The sequence below is a fragment of the Scyliorhinus torazame genome, unplaced genomic scaffold (genome assembly GCF_047496885.1).
Source record: "Scyliorhinus torazame isolate Kashiwa2021f unplaced genomic scaffold, sScyTor2.1 scaffold_482, whole genome shotgun sequence".
In the NCBI taxonomy this organism is placed as follows: domain Eukaryota; kingdom Metazoa; phylum Chordata; class Chondrichthyes; order Carcharhiniformes; family Scyliorhinidae; genus Scyliorhinus; species Scyliorhinus torazame.
In genome coordinates, this window is record NW_027308209.1 from 114852 (window position 1) to 140416 (window position 25565).

At 44.1% G+C, this 25565-nt stretch overlaps 1 protein-coding gene across 1 annotated transcript in view; it reads right to left on the bottom strand.

The window, feature by feature from the left end:
* Positions 1-24076, bottom strand: part of LOC140406324 (nuclear factor of activated T-cells, cytoplasmic 2-like) — a gene marked incomplete at its 3' end in the record, with an annotated part of 137945 nt that extends 113869 nt beyond the window's left edge. The window contains exon 1 of the mRNA XM_072494442.1: positions 23876-24076. Coding sequence (XP_072350543.1) covers positions 23876-24066 — 191 coding nt within the window. The remainder of the gene's footprint in view (positions 1-23875) is intronic.
* Between the last annotated feature and the right edge of the window lie 1489 nt (positions 24077-25565).

Here is a 25565-nt window from a genome sequence, read left to right on the forward strand (position 1 = left end):
ACATTTGAAAGTTGCACAAAATGTGATGAAACGGGTCGCGGAAACGAAATGCAAAGTTTGTAGTTTTGCCAGTGGAGATAAAGTTTTAGTATTGTTACCAGTGGTAGGTGAGCCTTTAAAAGCTAGGTTTTGTGGACCTTATCAGATTGAAAGGGAATTAAGTGAGGTGAATTATGTGGTAAAAACACCAGATAGAATGAAGACACACCGAGTGTGTCATGTGAGTATGCTTAAAAGGTAATTTGAGAGGGAAGGGAGAGAAAAAGGAGGTTTTAATGATTCTAACTCAAAGTGACGAACCAAATCCAGATGACTGTGAATTCGACATACCTCAAATTAAATTGGAAAATTAGGATGTTCTTAAAAATTGGGATAAATTGTTGAGTTACCTTCCAGAGGAAAAACGAACTGACCTGAAAGAGATATTGATATCACATGGGCAAGTTTGTGGAGATAAATTGGGAAGTATTAAAATGGCTATACATGATGTAGATGTGGGAAAGGCTGTTCCACTCAAACAACATCCATATAGACTTAACCCTTTAAAATTGGCATAGGTTAACAAGGAGATTGAGAGTTGCTTAAAAATGGCATAATTGAAGTGGGTTGCAGCCAATGGAGCTCACCCATAGTGATGGTACCTAAACCAGACGGTACCCAACGGTTGTGTGTGGACTATAGAAAGGTTAATGCAGTTGCAAGAATGGACTCTTATCCTATCTCACATTTGGAGGATTGCATTGAGAAAGTGGGACAATCAGCTTTTATTTCCAAATTGGATTTACTTAAAGGTTACTGGCAGGTACCTTTATCCGAAAGGGTGAAGACGATTTCAGCTTTTGTGACTCCAGATGGTATATACCAATTCAAAGTTATGCAATTTGGCATGAAAAACGCCCGAGCTACATTTCAACGGTTAACTAACAAAGTTGTTTCAGGATTACCCAATTGTGCGGTATACATCGACGATCTGGTAATTTTCAGCCAGACATGGAAAGAACATTTAGAACATCTGATGGAGTTATTGGATCGACTTCAGGAGGCGGGTTTGGTGATAGACCTAGCCAAAAGTGAAATTGGAAAAGCCCAAGTCACTTTCCTTGAGGAGTTTCCGATACCCTCATCACGAAAGGAAATAATGCGATTTCTTGGCATGAGTGGATTTGATCGAACATTTGTGGAAACGTTTTGTTGTGTGATTGCTCCACTGAAGGACTTGCTGAAGAAACATCAAAAAATTCAATGAACAGCAGACTTTCAACAGGCATTTGACTGCCTGAAAGCTGTGATAACCAATGCTCCTGAGTTGGAGAATTACAAGGAACTCTGTGATCAGATTGAACTAAAGTATCTGACTTTAAAGAGAAATGCTGTGGCATAGAGAAATGGATGGATCGTGCAAAGACCTTCTTGTTCAAAGAGACGTCAATCAAGAAGGATTCCAGTTGGAGGAAGAAGAACAAAAAAGAAAAATGGACTATATTATTATACCTGTTTGCGTGTGTTGTTTTTTGAAACAAAAAAGTATATTTGCTGTGTGCATTTCTTAAAGGATAGTGAAAAGGTGAAAAATGAAACCATCTTGAAGTTGATGGTTTATTTTTTTTTCTTGGGGGGAGGTGTCATGTGAGAGTACCTTTAAGAAATGGGTGTTTAAGAAATTTACCTTTAAGAAACGGGTGTTTATCAGTGATGTCAGAGTGTGGGTGGAGCTGGGCTGTCTGTCAGCTTTTTACTTTCGTTTTAGGCTGTTTGCTGCAGGGTGTTTTATAGTTTCGTTTTCAGAGCTGGATAGCTGCAGTCACAGCCAGAAGGTGTAGGAGTCTCTCTGTAATCTAAAGACTGTAAATCGATCCTTTGATGATTTAAATCTAATAACTGCTCTCAGCAATGATTTCAACCTGATGTGCTTCTGTTTAAAGGTTTGTTATAAGTCTTATGGATGTTAAAAGGACAGCTTAAGGATTACTTAGTGTTGTATTCTTTGGGGGTTGTATTTGAATTGATGGTTGCTAAGATGTTCACTGTATGTTTTAAAAAGGTTAACTTGAGTTCATAGAATAAACATTGTTTTGCTTTAAAAAATACTTTTCCATTTCTGCTGTACCACACCTGTAGAGTGGGCTGTGTGCTCCCCATACCACAATCTATTAAAAGTTGTGGGTCAGGTGAACTCCATGATACACTTTGGGGTTCTCTAAACCCTGGCCCATAACATAGGGGATAAGTGATGTTGAGCGTCTTTTCAATATGGTGCCTGGATAAGATGGAGGACTACGCTCCGAAAGGCCTGCCCCACCATGGAATGAGGTGAAAAGACACCCAGTTGCATAGTTAATGAGGCCTGAGCTGAAGGATTTCGCGTGTTTTCCCGCTGGCCTCCGCAGCAGGGAACACTCCATGTTCCTGCCCCACCACAGGAATTAGTCCCAGTATGGGAGAATTCCACTTGTTGGCTGCTGCTTTGGCCAGTATAGTAACAGCAGCAGTACAAAATATTTATTAATTGGTGGTAAAGTGCTTTGGAACATTCTGAAGACATGAATGGCATATTCTAAATGCAAGTTTAACTTTCTTTACTTCAGCTTTATCTATGAAGTATTAAAAGCCATGTAAATAACAATCAAACATTCCCCGCAAATTGAAATATCGGGCCTGCATGCGAAAGGGATCACCAGCTGCCCTGCAGCCATTTAAAAGCCAGGTGGCCATCAATAGACCGGAGGTGGGATTCCCACCCCTCAGGGTCAGCAAGTCCAGGCCAGGCTTTCCAATACTTAAGCATAAAAGCCTGTGGCGTTGGATCAGAATGTAGGTCAGTCAGTGTTTGGGGGTGCTGGCTGGACCCAGTGAGAATGTTAGAGGGCTGGGGTTTGAGAGGCCAATGTTATTGTGGGGGCAGCCTGGATAAAACCGTGACGGGGCCCTCCGATGGGTGCAGGGGACCCATTAAGGAAGGATCTCTGTCCACTGCCAACTTGCACAGAGAAACCTGGGGCTAGCCATTTCGCTTCGGCCTCTTCTGACGCTGCTTACATCCTGGCACTGGCAGGGTGAGGCCCTTAAGTGGGAACTAATTGCTCATTTAAGGTCCTCAGTTGGTCCACTGGTAGGAAGGCTGCCCCGACCACTGGGTAAATTGTGGTGGGGGCAGGGGCAGGCAGCAAGGCAGTGGGCAGGCCACGCATTGGATTTAATGAGACGCCCCATCCCCTCCGCTATTTCTTTCAAACCCACAGGTGGGGGTGTGCAAAATCCAACCTATTAATTTTGTTTCTCTCCACAGATGCTGCCTAACCTCTGAGTGTTCCCCAGCATTTTCTGTTGTTACAAATAATGGAGAGGCTTAAAATAGAGTGTAGGATGGTTAGGGTGTGGGAACCTTGGTGGTGCCCCATTCGCTCGCAGCGGGATTCTCTCTTCCCGCCACTTGTCAATGGGATTTCCTACTGGAGATACCCTACGCCGCCAAGAAACCCACGGGCAAGGGTGCGCTGGCAAAAGAGAATCCCAATAGCCGGGAATTCTGGCCATGGTCTTTTCTTTTCCATAATTTTGCTTATGTTCTCATGAAGGAAGGATCATTTGACTGGGAATGACAATGTGTCAACTCCTCCATAATTTCAATACCAATAATGTGCAATCAACACAAGTAAATTAAAGCAAAATATTATCTTTTTCCCCAGGGCAAAGTGCCCTATCTAATGGCACAGATTATTCTTCCTTAGGGTGGCCCGGGTAACTGCTTGATCTCCACTTATAGAAAAAGCTTGATTTACATTTCCATTCATTGAATGGGAGCTGCACGATTTTCCTGTGTCTCCCAAAGGCCACTGGCAAACCCTGTTGGGTTTGTCAGCAGGGAGCTCTTTTATTATCATGCATTCTGTGTCTGATAGAAGGCCCTGGTAATGGAAGCGACAGGCTGCTGAAAGCCACCACCTGTCACTGCCTCCAACCCCCCCCCCTCATGAAATCCTATCCTGTCTATGCTCACCATTAACCTGGGGTCCCTTTGCAATCATAGGCCTCTGGTGGGGACATTGCGGGTAGCTGCCACAGCTCCCACTGCCGCTGGTGTCAACGAGGAGCTGTCGGCCAGTCAGAGTCCGGACGCTCTCAGCGGGCAAGACTTCCACAGCTGGGGTCCTGTACCCCAGCTTAAGCCTGATGGTGGCCAGTTAAGTGCCTGAAGGGCAGTTAATATCATTGAAGCCCCACAAAACTGATGTGGGTTCCCCACTGGTTCTCCAATAGTTGGCAAAACTCTGTACGACCAATTAAATCCCGTCCCATGAAGCTGTTAAATTTTATGAAAATCTAACTCCCTACAGGTGTTGCCAACCTGCTGAATTTTTTCAGCACCTATAGGGAGTTGGGCCACTAGGGTTGGACAATTAATGCCAATCTTGAAAACGACACCCACATCGCAAGAATGAATAATAGCCTCAATAACTTATCATAAACCGGATGATTCATATTTGGATCATTGAAAGCTTTGTGGAAAGAAATTTCCAAATTAACCAGAAGTGAATGTGAACAACTGCTGTGAATCTCTAAAAGGTGTTAAGTGTTTAGTAGCATCGTTAAAGACCTGTACCAGCCATACTCTGGACTGACACCAAGCCAGAGTATTCAGGCAGTAAAACTGCTTCTTGCAAAGAGATTTGGTCCCTCTATAGGTTTCTCTTCTCCCCGTGAGAATAAATGAAAAACTGCACTTGAACTTGGTGAAAGCAATCCATATGTGAAGCTGGGTCTTAGAATTCTTGTATCACAGGCATATTCAGGGAATACTTCAAAAGTCTTTACCTCTACTGAAAAAAAAACAAAGATTCTGCTCTTAATTTCAAGCTCGCCACAAGTGAGCATTTTGTTTTTAATTTAAAAAGAAGAATTGAATAAATGAACATTTAATACTCTCAACTAACTAAGTGCGAACCTCAAAATGTTCTGGTCTGTGGCTCAGTTACGATGCGGGACAGGCATCTCTCAATTCTCTCTAGCAAAATAAAATCTTAACTGGCAAAGTGGAAATATCAGTATCTCCCCATCTCCAACAACCCAAGCAATTTGTCCATCTCTGCTGCTTGTCATTCAGGTTTTCAGCATCATTTCACCTAATTATATCTAATGATCATCATCATATAAATTGACGCATCATTACAAGGAAAGAAAAATATTTACTTCTTGGGATGATTGATTCAATTAAAAGCATTCTAAAACATCAAGAGGGCATTCAAATAAATTAAATGCCAAAGTATGCAGACTAACAATTTTCACAGCAATCTTAATTTTTCATTGATTTGGTTTTGGTGGAAAATCATTACATTTTCTTCCACTCATTAGGGCTGATAGTTCTATTTTTCATGCTTCACAAATGCTCAGCAATAATATCCAATGTCTCTTAATACTTCTCACCTTTTTTTTGTCTGCCTTTATGAAAGCAAATTTAGCCACCAAAAACATGGTTATGGAACTTGAGCAAACATGACAAACTACTTTACTATTATACTCTACTGAATAGTCCACCAGCAAAGCCGGAGGCCCGCCCAGCTGGGGCTCGTTAGCGGCAGGCCCAGGCCGGCAGTTCCCGATTGTTCTGGGTTGGGACGTTGTTTTGTGTGTCGCAGTAGTGACTTTATTTTCAATTTAAAACAAACCAGTTTGGCCTTTTACTCCAACCTTCCTGGAATTATTCCATTGGCGACGAGGATCAAGCATGGGATTCTGGGCGGTCTTTGCGAAACTCCCCGACGACAATTCCAGTAAGAAACAAAGCAAAACGAAAAGCCCAGAAATGCCCTTGTTTGGGAAACTCAAGCCTGGTGATGTAGATGTGGAGGACTGGCCCCAATATGCTGAATGCATGTGCAACTTATTCCGCACCAAAGCCATGGAAGGGGATGACAGACATTAAGTAATCCTTTTGACAGCATGCGGGTCCCGACGTTCAACATTATTAAGAGTTTAACTTATCCTGCAGCCCCTGACACTAATACGTTCACTGAGCTTGTGGATCTAGTCAAGAACCATTATGGTCCAAAGGCATCCATAATCCTTCAGCATTACCAATTCAACATGGCTGGGAGGACCCCTGGGGAACCTGTGACAGAGTTACTGGCTAGATGGCTAGATTAATGAAGCTGGCCGAATACTGTGAGTTTGGCCCATCTCTGAGCTAGATTCTGCGTGACCAGCTAGTGTGTGGGATCAATAATGCCATGATACAAAAATATTTGTTGGCACAAGCCTGGCCCCTCTGCCAGCATTGGAAGATGTCATGATGACCTTGAACTTCCTGGTTACCTTGTCAGTATCCACAAAGCTATTTCAAGCATGGACCCAAGAGGACCCACACTACCAAAATTACGCTATATGGTCCTCAGTGGCAGAACCTGAGAACACCCCACGGATGACATGAAGCCCTTACTCATTAGACAATAGCTGAGTGCAGAAGGTGGAATCATCCTCTGGGGAGCCCAAGTAGTCATCCTCCACTCAGGTCAGTGCCAGATCCTGACAAAATAACACACTGGACACTCGGGATATTCAAGATGAAAATGCGTGCAAGGAGCTAACAAATGGTGTCTCTGGCATGATACAGACATTGAGAATCTGGTAAAACGGCGCTCTTGTGCCAGGAGAAGCAGAAGCTCCAATTTTTGGCCTCTTTGCACCTATGGAAATGGCCAGGAAGACCATGGGTACGGGAGCACATGGACTTCGCTGGAATGTTCTTGCGGCAATATTCCTTATTATGGTCGACACCCACTTGAAGTGGCTAGAAGTACATTGTATGTCCTCCACGACTTCTCATTCAACAATAGAAAAACTCAGGCAAAGATTCGGAACTCACGGCATATCAGAGACCCTCATATCTGATAATGGTAGCCCCTTTACCAGTGGAGAAAGTCAAATAACATTAAACTCATCCGAATGCCACTGTACCATCCATCATCTAATGGCAAGGCCAAACGGGCAATTTAAACATTCTAAACCGGAATGAAGAAACTTCCATGATGGTTCCTTGGATATGAAAGAGGCCCGTTTCATCTTTGATTATAGAGCCGCACACAATGACAGGAGTCGCACCAGCGGAATTATTAATGGGATGGCAACTACGCATCAGGCTCAGCCCGCTGTTTCCCTACTTGGGAAGGAGGGGGATGGGGGCGGGGTGGGGGGGGGGTGGGGGGGGGGGCCTGCAGTCAAAGCAAAAGAACCAAAAAAGGAACTACAACAGCGGAAGACCTGAAAAGACCTTCAGAACAGGAGATGAGGAGATGCCACCTATGTGCGGAACTTTGGAGTTCCCAATGGATCCCAGGAGTCGTGCTGGAAAAGACTGGTCCAGTTTCTTACAAGTTAAAATCCAAGGGAAGGCAATGAAAAAACACCTGGACCACCTGAGAATCAGGGAACCCACTCCAGCAGACACTATTTCAGCAAAGACCACGTCTTTGATGTTTGTTGCGCCTACCTCTGGCAAGGGGATTCAGCCTCTGGGGGACCCGAGAGTCGTTCCACCTGACATTGAAGATTCAGAGTCCTAAGGAAAACAATCCTCTGCCGAAGGTCGGCACCGAAGATGAGCCTCCATCTGTGGCCCGAGACGTCCCATAAGGAAGTGATAATCCCCAGTATCCTTCACGCCCCTCCAATCCGCCTCCATCTGCCGCTGATTCGAGGCCTTGTGCCAACTGACAGAAAAGGCCTCATCACCTTGGGATTGAGGGGGATGATTGCGACTTGAGGGGGGAGGGATGTTAAGTGCCTCACGAGCACCACAGGAGATCGCTGATTGATCTCCCCGTGGGCTTCATATAATACGAATTCCCATGATGAGTGAGTGGAGGCCTGCCCAGCTGGGACTTGTTAGCGGGACCTTTACATGTAGGTCCCAGACCCAGGCCTGCAGTGCTCAATAGTTCTGAGCTGGGACATATGTTTTGTTTCGAGTGCCACAATAGCGGCTTTATTTTCAGTTTAAAATAAACAGGTTTGGCCTTTCACTCCATGCCTCCTGGAATTGTTACAGGAATTAAAAGCAGATTTGATGGGCAGGCATGAAGCATGTTGGGTAAGGGTCTTGCAACAGGTAAGTGAATTAGGTTTCAAAATATGGCTTTCTAGACATAAAATACATGGGTTGGAATGTTATGCAGCTGGAGGGAGCTTCAAAATGGCAGCACTCATGGTATCAAATCAATATTATATACTGCTTGGTGTCACAATCTATCCTTTCTACATACTAGCAGCAGAAGCTCCACATATTACCTTCTAGGGTCCAACATGTGGCCATCATAATTAAATGGCACCGGATAGGCATCCACCCCTTGCCATCCAACAGCATTAGTCTGGCTCTTTGTGAGGAGTTTGTATTACCTGGATCTGCTGTGGGCCCACCGCACAACCCCTAGAAATGGACCCCTTCTCTTAGTCACTTTTGACCTTCCTTCCATCATCCTTGCCCCTCACTCCATCAGCCTTACCCTGCCTTCAGTGAGCCTTGATCTATCCCCCTCATCATCCTTAAGCAACTGTCATTCGCCTTAGAGCTTCAAAGGGTCACCATCAATGTGTCCCAAATTATTCTTAACCAGTCATCCATAATCCTCAATTCTCCCTTCAATCATCCCTTTTTTCATGGGGTATTGGTGTCGCTGGCTGGTCTAATTTGTATTGCCCATCTCTGGGGGACAGAGTCAATCAAGTTGCTGTCTTTCTAGAATCACAAGTAGGCCAGGCCATTCTCTGGCCTAGAGGACATTAGTAAACCAGGTTTTTTTATGACAATTGACAATGTTGTGGTGATCATCCGACTTTTAACTCCAGATTTTTATTGAATTCAAATTTCACCATCTGCTATGGTGGGATTCGAACCAGAGTCCCCAGAGCATTACTCAGAGTCTTCTGGATGAATTGTCCAGTGACAATACCACTACGCTACTGCCTCCCTGCCTGGCCCCTGCTGCAGCACACATATATAAATGTCAGTGAAAGACAAATTTCGGCTCAAATTGGATACCATCCAGGACTGAAGAACAGCATTCACTATCTAGGCACACATTTTAAGACTGGCCCCTTGGGTGAAGTTCCAGAGATCTGAAAGAGTCAACACAGGAAAGGAGGGCTTTTCTAAAAGTCTGTATTGGCATCAAGCCTTTGTCTGTGTTGGGAAGCAACTATCTGCAAATTCCACTTAATTTTCTAATGATTTGCCAGCCTGCTGGGAGAGGTCAGGCAGGTGTGGTGCAATGGATAATGCCTCTAATAATAGTAACCAGCACAGATGCAAACTTAGTCACTTTGGGAACATTTGCCTGAAGCAACAGATACTCTTGCACAAGATTATGTAATTTCTGTCTGTGAAGGTAGTAACAAATATAGGGGATGCAGTGGCTGTGGGGAGGTGGGTGTAGTAGTTATAGTGTTGCAATCCAAGCTAGTATGAATAAAGGCAACTGAATACACACCAAATTGACCTTATCCATGAGTTAAGTGCTATAATAGAAATCCGTTTGCGTGGACCAATGATTGTTCATGCCCACTTCACAAATCAGAATCTTTAGAAATTACTCATACTACAAAAATACTGAAGACCACACCGGTATTTTCTCTTGTACTGACAGATCCTCACACTGCCAAAAATAACTTTCTTGCTGAAGAAACCTTTCTTTTGTCCAGGCTGATTTTTTTTTCACTCAATGTAAACCAAAAGTAACATACAAAAAAAAAAAATCAGTCTACTATCGACTAATTTATTTTCTTACTCTGCCTGTCCATACAAGAGGATTCAGGTTTGGCATCACTAATTTATACTTTTTGAGTGACTGCTTTCATAAGAAAAACAGAAAAATCCGAAACCTAGAAAGATATTTTGGATTTCTTTCCGCCCCATTTTCCCCACCCCATCTCCCCCCGGAAGCAGTATCGATGAAATAATGATCTGATAAGATGGCCGTGACTGGAATATAAGCAACCTCTTATTTCATTCCCTTTTGGTGCTTTTAATAATCTGCTATTAACTGATATAGGTTTTGAAATCATTTCAATGATTGTAATACTCTAAAATATTGTTGACCTCTTGCAGTTAGCGCCAAATGAAAGAAGTTAAGCCCTTGACTAATGTAGCTTGAGCTCTGCCATGCTTTGAAAGCTTGCTGAAGGTAAAAGGAAGGTTACCCTCATGCCACGTCGCTGTGTGTGGTTGTGCTGGATTATTATTTGTTGGCCTGTACTACTGCAGGCTAAAAACTGAAATCCCCAACACTGCCACACGGCACCTTTATCAATAAAGAGATAGCAATCCTTTTGGCTATTCATAACAGGCCGAGTTTTGAGATTTGTACTAAATCCAATCTAAACACCACCCCTATAAGATCTGAACTTCTCAAAGTCTCTCACTCAAAAGAAAAGAAAGAACTTGCATTTACATGGCATTACTTTCCCTACATTACACCGGCAGTTCAAAAGTACGTTGCTGGCTGTAAAATGCTTTGGGGCATTTGAAGCTGTGAACGGTGCTGTATAAATATGAGTTATTTCATTCTTTCTTTCAGTACTTGCCTCTCGACAGCCAACTAAAGCAAATACCAAGGGAAATAATTCAGATACTTCAATTTGCCAGTTTTATAAAAAGCAGTTGTGGCAATCCAACGTAGAGTTTTATTGTGTGCTTGCCATATTCATTCAGGAGGAAAATTAACTCCAGGCATTTTAAACAGGAAATTCCTGACAACTGCCATTCACATTCCCATTGGTCGACGGCAATAGCTGGCTTGATAACAAATCGTGAAGCCATGGCCTCCTTTGTTTAAAGAGGAGATCCTTCATGGTGCAGAAGTGCTTTCCACAAAAGGGTGACAATTTTACTTTTAATAATATTGCAAATCATTACAGTGGCTTCAAGCCAAAAGCTCATTTTTCCTTCCTAAATATCTGGTCTTTCCCTGTTATCATATTCCGCATGCTACCGAAAAAGCAGAAACTTCATCCGCTGAACAACAAAAAATTATTAGCAGCAGTTTTAAGTGAAAGCCTCACCATCCATTAGTGCTTTTCTTCTCTGCCCAAATAGTTAAAGGACAGGATTCTCCGCTGTCAGGATTCTCCGTTACACCGGCAAAGCACCCACACCCGGGGATTTCCCAACGGCATGGGGCTGCCCACAATGGGAAATCCCATTGAACGGCAGATGGGATGGAGAATCCCATTGCCAGCAGGACGGAGAATCCCGCCCAAGATAATTAAAGCAAATTGTTAACACCGTGTGAGCAGTTATTATTTTCATATTACTGTTTATTTGGGGAGAGAGGTGAAATATTTCAGTTTAAATTTGGGGTTTAGATGAGCCATGCAAGGAACAGACTGGGATTTCAGAGTCCAACAGTCTGATGCGACTGAATGAACATCAGTTGATATTGTCATTAACCTAGGGATTTCTATTTCGACTGAGTATATTAATTCAGCCTCCTCACATTGCTGCACACAGCATGGCCTCTAAGCCAGTTTCTCAATTAGATCATCATCACACTGTTAAAAGAGGATGTTCAAATAAATCATAATTAATTAATTTGATTTTGAAAGGCACTGCCCAATCCAGCATGTAGAGGGAAAGGTTGCAGGGTCAATTCAGAGTTGCTGGGTACAATTTCATGGAAAAATTTCTAATTGCTGTATCGAGTGAGGATTCCCGCAAGCCTCTCGACGGCCATGTTGGTGAGACCTTGACCTGTATCTAACGTTCATTAATGCCACAAATGATCCCCCACGGGTTTCTCGGTGGAATCGGCTGTTCTGCCAGCCAATTTGACTGGACCCTCGCTCGGCTGCTTCTCGCTAACAAGGGGGGCCAGCACATAAACGCTGCCTCCGAACACACACCAGTCACCACACAGCCATGCCACCGCGCAGCCATGCCACCGCATAGAACAGCCACAGCTTCAGGGATGCTGATCTGGCCAGGCAGCTGGATGCTGTGGGCGCAAGTAGGGACATCCTTTACCCCCCCACCCCCCATCGAGGGTGTCGGAGGACCAGCAATAGGACAACCAATGCCGCCTGGGCAGCAGCGGAATTCTTGCGGGCAGCCTGACCAACAGGACCACCTTGCAATTGCAAAGATCAATAACCTCTAATGGGCCATGCGGGTAGGTTGACGCTGGCCACCTTGTACCAGTCCTGTGCCCCAGTCTATCCTGTCAGCCATCAGCACCACCCCTCCATGCACTGGAGCAGTGCCCGCACTTGCCACCAGACACAAACACACCATGATGCACCAAGCACCAGGAGAAGCTGGCCTATAACATGTGGGAGAGGGCCCAGATGGGCGGGGGGGTGCCGCACACACAGCTCGGTGGATGACATTAGAGGACAGACATCTGAGGTGCAATCTGGTGAACACCGCACAGTTGCTAATGCACATCAGGTGGAGACAGGAACATCCAAGAGAGGCAGCAGTCGGAGGTCTGCTGGATCCAAGGACCTCAGCTGGTTCCTAGTCCGATGTTGAGCTTCTGAACCAGGTTGTCTCGGAACTGATGCAGACGCTCAGGTGCAGCCGAGAGATTCAGAGGAGGATGTCAGCGACACTCCAGTGAGTCCATAGCCGATTGGAGGCGTTGGCAATGCGTGGTATCGAGGCCAATACTGCTGGGGTGGTGACTGTAGTGGAAAGTCTGCAGATCAACATCAGCATCATGACTGGTGATGTCCAAGGCATAGCTCAGTCTGTGGCGACCGTGGCTGAGGGCCTTGACAGCATGTCCCAGCCCCAAGTGGGCATCACCAAGGCAATGCAGAGCATGGCCCAGTCACTGAGGAACATGTCCCAGGCATAGGTGGACATTGCTGGAGCACTGCAGAGCATTGCTCAGTCACTGAGCGGCATCGCTGAGGGGGTCGACACCATACCTAACAATGCAAACTCCTTATTAGCAAAGGTCTTCAGCTATGCGGCCAGAGGCTGTTCGCAATCTGAGAGGGTGTAAAGTGACCTCCTGCATACAGCCAGGAACAGGGCTCCGCACTGGATGTGTGTGGTGGGACAGAGCAGCAGCTGTTGTGTAGTTGCCCCTGTTATTGGTACACACATATCCGGAGTTTGACCTGCAGGCGTCTGCCGCTTCCCACCGCCCCCCTCCCCCTGCTCAGTTGCGACTCGTGACAGATGTTGCCCTACCCATCCCCCTTGGGGGCACCCCAACCCCCCCCCCCCAACCCCCCCCCCCCCAACCCCCCTCCCCCCCAACCCCCACCCCTTGCCGAGGACTGGGGCAGCAGCTCCAGAGCCTCTTGGGCTGAATGCCCAATTCCAAAGGTGGCTACTCACCTCCTCCGATCCCCAAAACAGCCATTGCGAAAGGTTCCCATGTTTAAATAGATGTGCTAATCGGCGCTGGTGTGATGTCCTGCTTGGGAGCCACTTAGATCCCTGGAGGCCGTTAAATAGGATGACCCTCTCGTAATGTGATGGAGATTGTCCTTATTTGGTGATTATTGGTTTCGTGCCACGTCTAGGTGGGATCCTGCATCCGTCAACAGGAGCGTGCCAGTTAGATCGCAAACCGTTCGGTGCTAGACGAGGTTCCCGATGTGGGGCTCTCTCGCGATCTAACCGGCTCGCTCGGATTCTCACCTGGTGCATCACGGCCATTAGATTGCGCCTGCTGAGTTAGTTGATCTCAGTTTCTGCACATTTGGACAAGGGAAGAGGAAAGAAAATCAGGCAAATCTATGTCTGGATGGACTTTGTGACAAATGAGGTTGGAGGTCACCTGAAATGCACTTCACAGTCAAATTGTTTGCTGGCACTTGGGAGGCAATGTTTGAAATCAATGAAGAATAATACTGGGGTTTGTGTAAAACCAGCATTCCACTCAGTCTCATGGGTTTCTGAAGGATCAGTGCTGGAACCACTGTTGTTCACAATTTACATTAATGATTTCGATTTTGGAATCAAAAATACAATTTTCGAATTTTGGGAGAAATGTCACATTTTGAGGGGGTAGGTGGGGAGGGAGAAGTGGAGGGTGGTTAGTCAACACTGTGGAAGAATGAAATAAGTTACAGAAGTAGATTCATGAGCTTGTAGAATGGGCAAATAAAAGTTTGACCTAGATAAACAGGAGGTAATATATTTTGGAAGGAAGAATAAGAAGGTCAGTTATTATTTGGAAAGTGCAAGTCTAGGTTGGGTAGAGGAACAAAGGGTTCTTGAAGTACAAATACGCCAATCAGTGAAAGTTATGCCACAGGTTAGCAAGGCAATTATATAAAAGCAAACCAAGCACAAAACTTTAAGTTCTAAAGGGATAGAATTGAAAAGTAGGGAAGTTATGCTACGCCTATATGGAATCTTGGTTGGAACGCACTTAAATTTTGTTTCTTTAAGGGATTAAATACCTGAGGAGATTGAAAAGTTTTGAATTGATTTGCATGAATGGAAGTGATTTTTTAAAAATATGTCAATATTTCAATAGATATTTAAATGTAATAGAGATGAAACCTTTATTTTATTACATCTCAATGTAGCCACCGAGGCCTACCCGTAGTGGATACTGGGTGAGCTGGCATGGAGGACGTAAGGGTCAATGGTGATGGGAAGATTGGCATGAGTTTGCATTAAGTTGGCATGGGGGCTGTCAGGAATCATGGGGCATAGTGGGGGGGCAGGGATGTGGCATGGGGAGTGGGTGGGTGGCAAGGGTAGGTGAAATCCAGAGAACCTAAAATATAACAAAACAACTAGAGTGAATTTCCAAGGAATTGAGGCAGGCCTTTGAACCAGCCTACCTCAGCATTCCCCCTCCTCCACCCCCTTTTCCCCCACCACTCCAACCAGAATGAAGAATACGCCATTTGGGAGAGTTTCTCCTGAGGAGGGCGCAGTGAACCAGGAAATGGCCTGACTCATGCTACCCACCTCAGGAGTGAAACTCTGGGCCTTAGACCATTGCATGCAATTCTAGTTACCCTTAAAGAAACCCTGAAGAGGGTACCGAGTGTATTGACAAGGGTGGTACATTGCATGGATATAAAGATCAGGAAAGGATTGAAACACTGGTCTTATTTCTGTTGAGAAAAGAAGGCTGAAGGATAGCCTAACACAAGTCTTTAAAGTTATTAAAGGTTTTAATGGAGTGGATAGAGAGAGAGAGAGAGAGTTTCTTCTTGTGGGGAAGAGCATAACGGGCTTCATTTTGTCATTCAAGGAAAAAAATCTGTGGTTTGTTGCTTTAAATTTGTTATTTGCAATTTTCGGGCATTTCCCTTTTTAGTGGGCGCGGTCTGGGTCCTCTGCGCCATGACACTCGTGACGTAACACGTAGGAATCAACTGCGCTTGCGCAGTCTGAGTTTCCTGTACTGTGCGCTCTTTTCGCAACTGCGCATGCGCGGCTTCTCGCCCATGCGCGCAAGTGTATTTTGCCGTTTGTTCTCTGTTTGAGAAGTGCGCATGTGCATACTGGCCGGAACGCTCTCGCTCAAGATGGCTGCCAAGCAAAAAGTGCTGCTGCATCGAGTGAGATCCTGCCTCTGCCTCGTGGTAAGTTTTGGCGCCGTTTTTTCTTTGGATAAATTGAAGGTACTGATTTTTTTTCTGTTCATGCACTGTGCACTGTTTAATCGCGAATTCTAGAGTTAGATACTGTTGTTCTGAAAGTTTTTTCGATAAATCTTTATCAGATAGTCCATAAATTAATTGATCTATTATCATAGCATCTCTGAAATCAGCATAATTACAGCCTTGTGCTAGTACCTGGAGGTCTGCAATAAAATCAGTGATTGACTCTCCGAATCTCTGACACCTATTACGAAGTGTAAGTCTTTCCAGCGTCTCACCAGACTGATTTTTACAGTGTTCTTCAAATTTTGCGATAATTACTTTAAATTTAGTTTTGTCTTCACCTTCCAAGAAATTGAATGAATTATATATCTCCATGGCCGGTTTCCCTGCCGCAGATAAGAGGTAGGCTATTTTTTTAGAATCTGGTGCAGCGGTTATGTCCTTAATTTCCAGAAATAGATTAAAGTGTTGAAGGAAAAATTTCCAATCATACTGGAGATTACCAGAGGTTCTGAAGGGCTCTGGAGCTGGAAGTGAGTCCATCTTACTGTTTTCTTCTTGCCTGAGAGGTCCGACTGCTGTGATGCCTTCCGTAGTCGAATATCTACCCAAATTTGTTTTCTTTTTCTTGTCTGTCGAACCTAATCTAGCTAGTTTCTGTTTTTGTAGTTAAGGCCAACACTCCTTACTACCATGTTGTGTTACCTGCGTGGTTGATAACACGTGTTACTCAATCCTTGGTTGATGGTGAGGATCTCTGAATCTTGTTGAAGAAGACTCAAACTCGTCCAGTAACAACAAAGATTTATTGAGTAACTATAATTAGAAATGCATGAGTTCTTTACCTTAACATGGAAAGTAGGAATTGGTTAACAAGATTTATCAATAATAACTAAAGGTAACTCCACTAACTATCTATGTGATTCTGATGTTATCCTGTTCACAGTACACCCACGAGAGAGAGAGAGAGAGAGAGAGAGAGACCCCGTGCGGCTGCTTTTATACCCCTGTTGGTCCAGCCCTCTAGTGATCATGTGGTGCTGCTATTTACCCATTAACCACTTGTGTGCATGCACCTACAGAGATCACTACAATTAAAGGTTTTGATGGAGTGGATAGAGAGAGAGAGAATTTCTTCTTGTGGGGAAGAGCATAACTAAAGTCCATCAATATAAAAAATTCAGTAGAGAATTCAGAAGAAACTTCTTTACTAAATAGTTGTGAGGATGGGGTACGTACTGTCATGGGGCGAGGTTGAACCGAATAGTATTTCAGGAGAAATTCAACAGGTATGTGAAGGAGAAGGGAATCGATGATATAATTAGTAGCTATAAATGAGAAAAGCTGGGAGGAGGCATGGAGGGATTGGGCCGAATGGCCTGTTTCTAAGTCTCATATCCTATGTAATCTTATCTGCTGAAATAGGTTAAAATTTGCCACCTTTCTATACAGTCTGATCACTATATTGTGATATTAAAAGGACTGCTGAAGCCAGCGGAATCAAACCGCAGCAATAGCCAGCACTTGCAGGAGGCATGGGCAGAAACCGAAAACAGATTGTTCATAATTATTCATTAATCGAAGCTGTTTATCGCCTCAGTTTTCTATTGGAAAGTATGGTACTGAAAAACCTTAATCAAATTTCCTATCTCATTGTATGAACATAAAATTTCACACATCAGCTAACCAGAGATAAGAGCTCGAGCTGAAGATGTAATCAAGCAGGCAGTCTCATGGTGTTTACAACGTTACAGCTTATCTCTGGGGAGATGTGCTTTGAAACTACCCATCACTTCGGTTAATGCCACACAGAGAGTAACCATGCTTGCAGTACCATGTCTACAAACGATCAAGGGGAGGGGTCTCTTAGACTTCCTTTCAGTGCCATCTGGAGTACATTTAAATCAGTAGACTCTGCAAATGTCACCACCTTATCGCTTTAAGCATTTCAATTTCAATAGGCAGAAAGCTCTTTTCTAACTGGAGTTTCATATGTGGAGTGACAACTAGTCACTGTAAAGGTTGTACACTCAGACTAGTGTTGATCCAGAATCAGCTTAGCCAGTTCGACCATTCCCAGCTTCAGTATGCATTCCTCTGAGCCAGGGTTTCCTAACTAAAAGTTGGCTGGAAAGCATTTCAGTTTTCCCATTAAGACAAAACGCTCACCAACTCTCCCAGGATCTACCTGGCTCGCAATGCCTCGCAAGATTCAACGCTATCTCGCGAGATGTTACAAGGGGAATCACAATGGGCAGGTCAGTTTTTGGTAAATCTGCATATTACAGCAGTATGCCTTACTCAAATGTGCAATGTTCTGCTCCATTGTAACCTCCTTCTGCCAATCCTCAAGAAAAATGTATTATTTTCTTTCGCCTATCCTTATATCCTTAATTTGAGCAACATGACTGTTTTTGACAGTTACAAAATACTGCCAAATGCCAACAAAAGAGATCGTTGTCTTTTCCAGCTGTTGCCTGTTACCCTGATTGAAAACATTCTTTGTAGAGAACTAGTGTCAAATACAACCAGGTTCTATTTACCAGCCAGAGATTTGCAGATGGGAGAATGAAAGCAAATCAGATTGTAAAAGCCTCGCAAATTCATTCCCTAAAAATAACTGTTCCCTTCCCTCATCTGAAAGCATATCTTTCTCATAAATATGACCCTAATTTGTTTCAATCTAATTTTGAAACATCAGGATGTATACTATTAATGTGTCTGATCTGGCCAGCTTACATGGTTAATCAAGGTCGGGTTCTGTGACAGATTCAGTAGCATGTCTATCGTAAACCACATGCTGTCAGAGGAACAGGGTCAAGTTGCTGGGTGGGAAGGACATGAAGAACCAGCTGTCTCCAATTCAAAGTGCCATGTTACATTGTGCTTCTTTGCATTAAAAATCACACTTTCGGCATCCAATAAAAGAAAATTCCTTTTATATACAAGAAAAATAGAGCGCGATCTTCCGGCCACACTGCGCTGGAAAAGCAGGTCGCCGTGGCGCAGCGTGGCCGGTGAATGCCGAGGAGACCCCGCTCCCAGGATCTACCCCGTTCGCAATGCCTCGCAAGATTCAACGCTACCTCGCGAGATCATGCAAGGGGAATCACAATGGGCAGGATCAGTTTTTGGTAAATCTGCATATTACAGCATTAAGCCTTCCTCTAATGTGCAGATTCACAATGTACCTGAGGCTTTGGGATTCAATCCCTTTGCCTCGGGGACCTCAGGTGAGTGCCGTTTGGTAGTGGTCCCCACAAACAGGGATCAGACGGAACGGCCCTCGTGGGCGTCTCGAACGGGATCGGAGGCCCCTAGTGGCATGCCTTTTGGGCAGTGTGGTGCCTTGGCACTGCTGGTGCCACCTGGGTCATCTGTAAGTGCCAGCCTGGCACCCTTGCAGTGCCACCTGGGTGCCAGCCTGGCACTGCCCAGGTAGTATTGACAGGGGTGGTGCCAGGTTGGCACTGCCAAGGTGCCATGCTGGCAGTTTTGATTATGTGAGATTGGGTCAGGCTTGCCCGTCGTGTGTGTTGGGGGATGCGGGGGTTGGCCGAGGGACCCTCCCATGTTGCGTTGAGGCTGTGGGATGGGGGAGGTTGGGGATTTTTTCAGGGCCTCGGAGATCACGCCGCCATTTTTAAATGGTGTGCTGATCTCTCACTGCAACGGGGTGTCCGGCTAGCAGAACTCCCCATTGTGAAAAATGGGGCTATGTGTGGCCTCGCCCACGCATTCCCTGTTTAAGCCCATTATTCAAAGCGCGTCACGTTTAATAGCCATGTGTTTCTCGGCACTGCGAGTGCTGGGAAACGCTCGGGGACTTTGTTCCCCTTTGGGAAGATCGCGCCCAGTGAGTCTTTCTGTCAGTTAGCTTAACACTTGCCATGTGCAAAAACCCACCATTTTGCTTAACAAACACAGAACAAAGAAATGAGAAATCCACAGAATCAGAGATTCTATTTGGCCATTTGGGACTGCATTCTTTCCACTGAAACCCAGCAGTTACTTGAACCAAGAAACTTAAGTGTATTTGGCAAGACCTAAGGTTTATGAATTCTAATTTGTGAATGGATGCTGCTGATGGTTAATCAACTAAAATTATGGTGTGTACGGCACAAGAAAGCTGGTCAGTTTTTCACTCTTTATCCAGTATTTCCCTCCATTCTGCCCAGTACTCTTAGAATGATAAAGCTTGTGAACATCTCTTTAAGTCATTCTGGAGTGGACCTGCCAAAGGACATAATTGAGTAGTGCAGGAAAGAATGTACCAGTGTTCCTCAGTCTACTCCACAAAGCATCTTCTGTGCTGTACAGAGTTGTTCAGTGCCGCTTCTTTGGCCCTAAGAGCTGAAGCTACTCCAAGTTCAGCACCCACAACTAGAAGCAAGCCGGCAGGAAATGACAGATCACAAGTTACTGCTTCATAGCTTAAGATAAACACTCACAATTTGCATTACCTTCAATGTGGAAAAAACATGGTCTGTAATTTTATTAAAACAGTAACTCCGAGTGATTTCCAACAAAATGTCCACTTCCGATGATATAAATTGAATCTGTACTTGGATTATAGATCATAGATCATAGAATTTACAGTGCAGAAGGAGGCTATTCGGCCCATCGAGTCTGCACTGGCCCTCAGAAAGAGAACCCTACTTAAGCTCACACCTCCATCCTATCCCCATAACCCATTAACTCCACCTAATCTTTTAGACACTAAGGGGCAATTTAGCGGGGCTAATCCACCTAACCTGCGCATCTTTGGACTGTGGGAGGAAACCGGAGCACCCGGAGTGAACCCACAAAGACAGGAGGAGAAAGTGCAAACTCCACATAGATAGTCGCCGAAGGCCGTAATTGAACCCGGGTCCTGGAGCTGTGACGCAGCATTGCTAACCACTGTGAACCGCGCCACCCAAGCAGGAGAGCCAACAGAACACATTTTAGAGTTCATAAGTTTCGACATTATAAGAAAAGTTGGCCCATTATAAGAAAAGTGTTTAGTTGGTGCTATATGTAACCTAAAGAATGGAAGAGTAGGGATAAAAGCAAATTACTACGGATGCTGGAATCTGAAGCGAAAGAGAAAATGCTGGAAAATCTCAGCAAATCTGGCAGCATCTGTAGGGAGAGAAAAGAGCTAACGTTTCAAGTCCGATGTCTCTTTGTCAAAGCTAACAGACAGAGAAAGTGATCATTCAGTCTGCGTTTGGTCTCTCCGACATAGAGGAAACCACATTGGGAGCAGCGAATGCAGTGGGCCAAATTGGAAGAGATGCAAGTGAAACACTGCTTGACCTGGAATGAGTGTTTTGGGCCTGGGATGTTCAGCATGGAAGAGGTAAAGGGGCAGGTGTTACACCTTCTGCGATTGCATGGGTGATGGGAGAGGTACTGGGTATGGTGGAGAAGTGGACTAAATTGTCTCGGAGGGAACGGTCTCTGCAGAATGCTGACAGAGGGAGTGAAGGGGAGATGTGTTTGGTGGTGGCATCACGCTGGAGTTGGTGAAAATGGCAGAGGATTATGCTTTGCATACGGAGGCTGGTAGGATGAAATGTGAGAACGAGGGGGATTCTATCCTTGTTCTGGGAGGGAGTGGAGGGGGTGAGGGTAGTGGCGCGGGAGATGGACCACACACTGTTGAAGGCCCTGTCCACAACTGTAGGTGGGAAATCACGGTTGAGGAAGAAGGAACACATTTTCGAAGCACCATTTTGGAAAGTGGCATCAACGGAACAAATGCGACGGATGCGAAGGAGCTGAGAGAAAGGGATGGAGTCCTTACAGGACTGTGAAGAGCTGTAGTCCAGATAGCTGTGGGAGTCAGTGGGCTTGTAGTGGATATTAGTGGATAGTCTATTGCCGGAAATGGAAACAGAAAGAAGAGTAGGGAGCCTAGATGGAAATTTATTTGTGACCAGCAATTCAGGATAGTGTCAATAATAGATAATTTAAACTTTTAGCTGTGGCGAGCAGAGTTCTGGAGGACTTTGCAACTAATAAGTACTTGAACGGGAGGGTAAAATATTTCTGAAGCGTAACATTTAGGCTATTAAGTCTACACTCTGGCATGTGCCAGTGGCCATAACGGTGAAGGTAAAGGTTAAACCATTTTCGACATGTATCGAAAGACAATTCAACTAGCACCACAAATTTCCTTCTGTATTTATTGAACATGAAAATTTAATGGAGGAACCAAAAACAATTGCATATATATAGTAACTTTAACACAGAGAAAATACCCCAAAGTGTTTCACAGAAATATAAAAAACACCAGATGCTGACTCGAACAAAGAGGTATGACTAAGTGTGACCAAAGGCTTGGTGAAACAGAAAGTTTTAAGGAGAGTCTTGCATGATCTGCATGGGTCAAGACTTCAATAATGCGAGGAAGTTGAACTTGGCTCCTCTTTTAATGTTTTGGCAGAAGGTCAGAAATTGTGTTTTACAATTAGGTTAAACAGAAATCTTACTTGGAGCTCCAATTGATCACTTTCCAATCTACCAATCTCAATAATGCCACTGTGTTGAGAGGTTCAATTTGAGTAATTAATGCATTACCCATTTACTGAAGACTGATGATTTTAATCATTTCCTTTTAAGTTTTTAATCATGTGTGTGGATGCATGTCTCTCAAAAACCTGTGCTTGCAGTGTTGACTTTTGAGAATGAGAACACGTCCAAACAAAATGCAGTAAAAGTTTGGATTGGGCCACTGTCACTTTCAATTTACAAACAAATATGTTGCCAGTGCAGAAAAGCAAAAATGTGAAGTTCAGAGGTAGATAATGTGCAAGAGTACATGGAAAGGCAGGGGAATGGCACTAAGTAATGATGCTCGTTTTGAGAACGGATGCAGATATGATGGGCTGAATGGCTTTCTTCCACGTGTGACAATTGTGTGACATAGACTTGGTCGATATATTAATCCAAAAAGTCATGGGCAAGAAAAAAATCTTTTTCAAGTTATATATTTAACAAATTCATGTTCTTAATGAGGAAGGCGACGTCACAAGGGAGGGATATTTTCCCATCCTCTGTTCCTAAAAATCGCATCGAGTGCAGGCATAGTATGGACCTGGCATTTTCAAAGTGGAGGTCGCAACCCATGGGTGGGTCGCGGGCGGATGTCGGGAGGGTCAAGGAGCCGTCCGTCGTGGCGTTCCCGATTGCGGGAATTCAGGCGCAACGGCCGCATCAGCCGGCTTTTTAAAATGCCGGTTGTGACCAACGTTAAAAATGCGGGAGCGCTGCGCATGCGTGCCCGCTCATCAGTGTGCATGCCCGGAGCCCAGAGAGAAACACCGCCTCCTCCTGACGTCAACGCGCTGACCCAGGAGAATATTTTTTTTTAAATTCAATTCAGTCTTCCTGCATCTGCTTGAATTTGCTCAATGGCTGAGCCTGCACAACTCTCTCTGGTAATGAGTTTTAGAGATTAAAAAGATTCACAATACTTTGAGCTAAGTAATTCCTCCTCATCTATGTCTAAAATCGTTGCACTGTAATTTGCTGACTAGATCCCCAATGTGTAAACCACCCATCTGAGGGAAACTTACATTCTGCATCTGCGCTGTAGAGTCCTGCGAGAATAATGCCTATTTCAATGAGGTCATTTCTTTCTTTGCTACTTTAGACTATGGAATATAAGCCGAGGATCACCTCTCGCATTAAAGGTGAGGAACAATGGTAGGTCGCAAACGTCGGCTGGCGTGGGTCACGAAGGTCAGCCAGCGTGAGTCATGAAGTTCGGCCGGCATGGGTCCCGAAGGATGGCCGGTTGGTAAAAATGGGTCCCGGGCAAAAAAGTTTGAAAAACACTGGCATGGACCATATATGAAATAAAGACCTCACACTATGCACAACAATTCACCACCATCCTAATATCAGAAAAATATCCCCTTACTGCACCAGTGTGAAATTTCTTCTTTCAGATTAAATGGTAGTATCAGGAGTACTTTGTTTTGAATAAACTAGTTCATGCATTTGGGTGAAACAAAGTCATTAACAGATTAAACAGGTTAACAGATTTGTTAACATAGTGAACAGGGACAATCACCCAAACTTCTGGACAAATTCATTCAACATAGTGCAAAGTGAAACTGGGTTGATACTGACAGATACAGTCCATTTAGGACCTTCACCACAGGCAAGAGGCTTTCATTTTGTTAGTTTCTGCTGCATTAAAGTCAAATATAAAGGCATTGTGTTCACTTCAACAGTCTCAAGCCATTATTCAACTAGTCCTGTTTATGAATAAATATTGGATAAAATATAAATAAAATAATTGTCTTACACTGCTTTCATGTTGTTCTCTGGCAGAAGCGGGATTTCTAAAACCTTGGTATTTCCACAGATTTTCTCGTAGCTGGTGGTTGAGACTGTCTTGCCGGTGATGCGATGGACTTGATAAAAGGCATGTGGTCTCAGTAGCCGCTCGTCTGCTGTTCCAATAAATATGTGCAGGCTTAAGGGCTTGTTTTCCATGCAGCCATGGAGCTGGCAAAAGACAAGACAACTTAATATGAAAGTTCTCAAGACAAGGCGCATATTAAATCCTTTTAGGTTGCTTCACATACTGGTAAAGGTAGGCTATAACAGCTATAAATCACGGTTTAATAAACATGTTATTGCTTTTAAAGCAGCAGGGACTTTCTTAGTTAGCTTATGTAGTCTTCATTCAAACGCCATCGCAAACAGAATGTGCACGCCATGTTCTTGCATGTCATAGCCTCCTTAAATTATGAATGTGGTGTATTTAATAAAATGCCCTAAAAGCTTCAGTATGCATTTTCATGAATGGGGTCACTGCCAAACTTGCAGCACTTTCAAAAGCTGCAGCCACCTTCACACTAAAGGCATTGAATGTTGTTTTACGTTTCACACTCTGATGCCCACTGGTCTCACTTGAAAAATGCGTTCAGATACACCGCACCACAAGCAGAATGCTAGATAAATAACAGGACATTGGTCAACAAAATAAATACTTTCAATATCCTTTTAGGTTACAGAAAATATGGGCAAATATCTTGATTTGTTTTCATATGTCGTCTTAATTTATTTAGGTAGCTCCAGGGCATGGAGCTCAAATTCTAACTTTGAACACTCAGGACTTCAGCTGCAATCCAGATGGTCAAATCTTAATAGATTCTGGTGTTTCAAAGTTTAACTCAACAGACCTGAAGACGAAATTACAAAACCGATGTAAGGCTCGGCATCTGAGCATCTGCATCAATCTGAACCAAAAGTTGAGTTTTCCCTGCTCATTTCCTCTAGCAACACCATAGAATCATAGAATGTTACAGCACAGAAACAGACGGCTCAGATTCACATTGATGGGTTTGTCCTCATGAGGTATGAAATGAAATACATCCTGTTGTTTTTACTCCAAATCCCACTACCAACCGTCCTTTTAATATAATTTAGGGACTTATTTTAAACATCAATTTTGGCAAATTATAACCAATCTATTAAGTTATTTTTCCAACTCACCTGTTCTATTTTGGCGTTTGATTGATGTATGTGCCCGATTGTCATGTGAGAGTACCTTTAAGAAATGGGTGTTTATAAATGGGTGTGTATATAAATATCTGTAATGAGAGTATCTTTAAGAAATGGGTGTTTATCACTGCAACGATGTCAGAGAGTGGGTGGAGCTGGACTGTCTGTCAGCTTTTTACTTTCGTTTTAGGCTGTTTGCTGCAGGTGTGTGTTTTAGTTTCGTTTTCAGAGCTGGATAGCTGCAGTCACAGCCAGAAGGTGTATGAATCGCTCTCTGTAATCTAAAGACTGTAAATCGATCCTGGTGATTTAAAACTAATAACAGTAGTGACTTTAACCTGATGTGCTTCTGATAAAGGTTTTGTTTTTAAGTCGTATGAATGTTAAAAAGGAAAGCTTGAAGGATTACTTAGTGTTGTAGTCTTTGGGGGTTGTATTTGAATTGATGGTTGCTAAGATGTTCACTGTGTGTTTCAAAAAGTTTA